Here is a 2,696-nt window from a genome sequence, read left to right on the forward strand (position 1 = left end):
GCGAGGCCTCAGAGGCTGGAGGGTGCCGGTGCCAGCACCGGGGGAGACTGGGCCTGAGGCGGCTCTGGGACAGACTGCGTAGCTAATGCCAGCACACGTGCACCTGCTGGTAACCCATCCTCAGCCCCACTGGAAGCTGGACCTGGGAGCAAGGAGTGGCAGCAAACTCTCATCCACTGGAGGAAACCCCCTGGATGCTGTAGCCACAGGATCTGGCTGCCCTTCACAAATGTGATGGAGAAAAACGCACACTGCTCCTTGTGCAAGGACAGATTCAAGGTTTAATGGTGGATCGCTTTGTAGATGCTGGCATGGGGTGGGCTGTTAGGCTCATTCACAGCAGAAGACTCTTATGTCGTTGAGAGCTGTGTCATCCCCCTTTCCCTGGGGTTCCTCCACCTTTGTCTGGAGCCCACAGATGGCCCCAGAGGTGCAGCTGTGGCTCCATGGGCCAAAGTGACCCCCTGAAAGTCCCCAGCCCTCCAGCTGTGTCCCATCTGAGCATGCGAACCTGACGTTGTTGGCAGCTGTGTCGTCACGCAGGTACTGCTTCTCTTCCACACGCAGAGAGAAGGAAACTAGCTTGTTGCTGGGGCAGAGCTGGGCTTTGGTCCAGTTTCCCCACCTACCAGAGAAGAAAAACAACTTGCTGAGCAGTGTTCAGCCCCTGCTGTGCCGCGATCAACACCACAACTCAGATGGAATCCCGGTAGTCCTGGGGCAGGGGACCTACACAGGGATGGTGGGTTTCTACGAGCCCCTGTTTTACTCTGCTTCCCCATCACCCCTGGGTGCCTGGCCACCATCAGCCCTGGGCTGCCCTGTTGCTGCAGGACCCCTTAGGAATTTCAGCTGCTTGCTTTGTCCCTGATATTCAATGATGTCCTTTTCAAAGGAAGCATTTAAGGAAAAGGAGAAAGATCTGCATTTTTTTGAACTCTCTTTCATGTTTCAAAGTACTATTCCCTTCTCTGGGACCAGATCTCTACCCTAAGACCTTTACACTGTGTGGCTAGGGGAACCTCACCCACTTCCTCAAGTGCGGTGGAGAGCCACCTTCACAGGGGTATGAATGCCTATGGAGAAACCATCGCACTGCTTTTCATTCATGTTCGACGGAAGCTGCTGCCCTGAAGGGGAATGAGAAAGCGAAGACTACTCACCATCCCACAGAGGACTCGATGACTGTGCCATCCGTGCAGAGCAGGCGGATGCCGTTCAGAGCCGTGTCGTCGCCAAACAGCCAAAATCCCTGGTAGGTCTCGACCTTAGAAGAGGGGAAGAAAATGAGAAAGGCCAGCACCTTCCCTCATTTAGGGGAGATGAGGTGATCCTTGTGATGAGGGCTCGTAGGAGGCTCCAGGGACGGAGCCAGACACAAGTAGTGCTGCTGAGCAGGGCTGTCAGGCAGCTCCACAGCATTTCTCAGGGAGCCCTTTTTGCTGGTGCCCACCTCTGCTTTTTCTCTGAACTGTGGAGCAGAGGCTCTGGACACAGGAATGCTTGGTGGCTGCTGTTGTGGGTCATACCCACCCTCTTGCCATGTGCTGTGACACCCAGAGCTGGAGAGCTGGCAGGTGGGAGTTGTCCCAGCTCCTTGGGAACGAGCTCTGCAGTACCAACACCACGACTTTTCTTACCCCATGGACTCCTCTGCTAAGAATTTGCTCACTGGCAGAGAGCCTGGAGAGCTATTCTACACTAGAGGTTTCTTGCTGATAAGCTTGCATGAGCGATGCAGATACAATGCAAACTGCTGAGACCAAACCAAAATAACGTAATTTCACATCAGGGTTTTTCCTCACCCCAAAGAAGGATTAAAAACTTACCTTCACTTCAAATCCCTTAGCGTAGCCACTGGGGCAAAATTGTTGGTGCCCCCAAGAGCCCCAGGGACCTCCATTGGGCACCATGAGGGTGGACTCATATTCCCGTGCCTCTGTGCCATGGAGGCTGCAGGAGCCCAGCAAGCAGAGGATGGCTAGGATGAGCAGCTGCATTGTGGGGGACCTGCTTGGTGCCTCACTGCATGGAGGTGATGGCACAGGGGAATTTATAAGCCAGGAGAATGGGTGGGAGTCCTTGGGCAGTGTCAACAAACCCCACGGGGAGTGTGGGTTGTTGCTATGTACTGCTCCTGCTGACTGCCTGTCCCTTGGTGGTGGGGCCACCCTTGCCAGGCGGAAGGGGTGTCACCGGTATGTGCTGGCCGGGGGGCTTGCAGGGCTGTGAAAACTTGTGGATGTGAGGAGGGGGGAGGGGGCAGAGCTGGGACCACTCCCTGAGGGGTGCTGTGGTTTTGAGGAGGGTCCTGGCAATGCTGCAAGGAGGGCATTGGAGAGAGTGAGGTGGGGAGTGGTGGACTGGGAGGGGAAGAAACCTCTGAAGAGGCTGAGGAAAATGGAGGTGGAAGGTCTCAGGGTCCTTTGCCCTGTGGAAGTCCTCATTTGCTTCCTTTCCCTCACTTTCCTTCTCTCCTCACTGTCTCACTGAGGTTGAGGAAAGTGCCTGTACTGGAAGCCATTGCATTTTGCTCTGGAACACGCATTAAATGTAGGTGACTATGTAAAGGGTGGAAACCTTCCTAATGGGGCAAGTGATCCAGCTGCTGACCATCTCATGTGGCTTCTGCTGAACTCACTCCAATTTATTTGTATCTTTCTTGTACTGGGGACAGGAGAACAGGAGCAAAACTG

The 2,696-nt window shown here is 54.6% G+C and overlaps 1 protein-coding gene across 1 annotated transcript; it reads right to left on the reverse strand.

Moving 5' to 3' along the window:
- Window positions 1–330: 330 nt before the first annotated feature.
- Window positions 331–2,000, reverse strand: LOC309410678 (vitelline membrane outer layer protein 1-like; the record flags this gene model as incomplete). Its single annotated transcript, XM_082007123.1, has 3 exons — window positions 331–625; window positions 1,164–1,267; window positions 1,830–2,000. The coding sequence occupies 3 exons, from the start codon at window positions 1,998–2,000 to the stop codon at window positions 331–333; spliced, it is 570 nt and encodes a 189-aa protein (XP_081863249.1).
- Window positions 2,001–2,696: the final 696 nt, after the last annotated feature.

The sequence above is a fragment of the Phaethon aethereus genome (assembly GCF_964289735.1).
Source record: "Phaethon aethereus genome assembly, chromosome: 1".
Classification (NCBI taxonomy): domain Eukaryota; kingdom Metazoa; phylum Chordata; class Aves; order Phaethontiformes; family Phaethontidae; genus Phaethon; species Phaethon aethereus.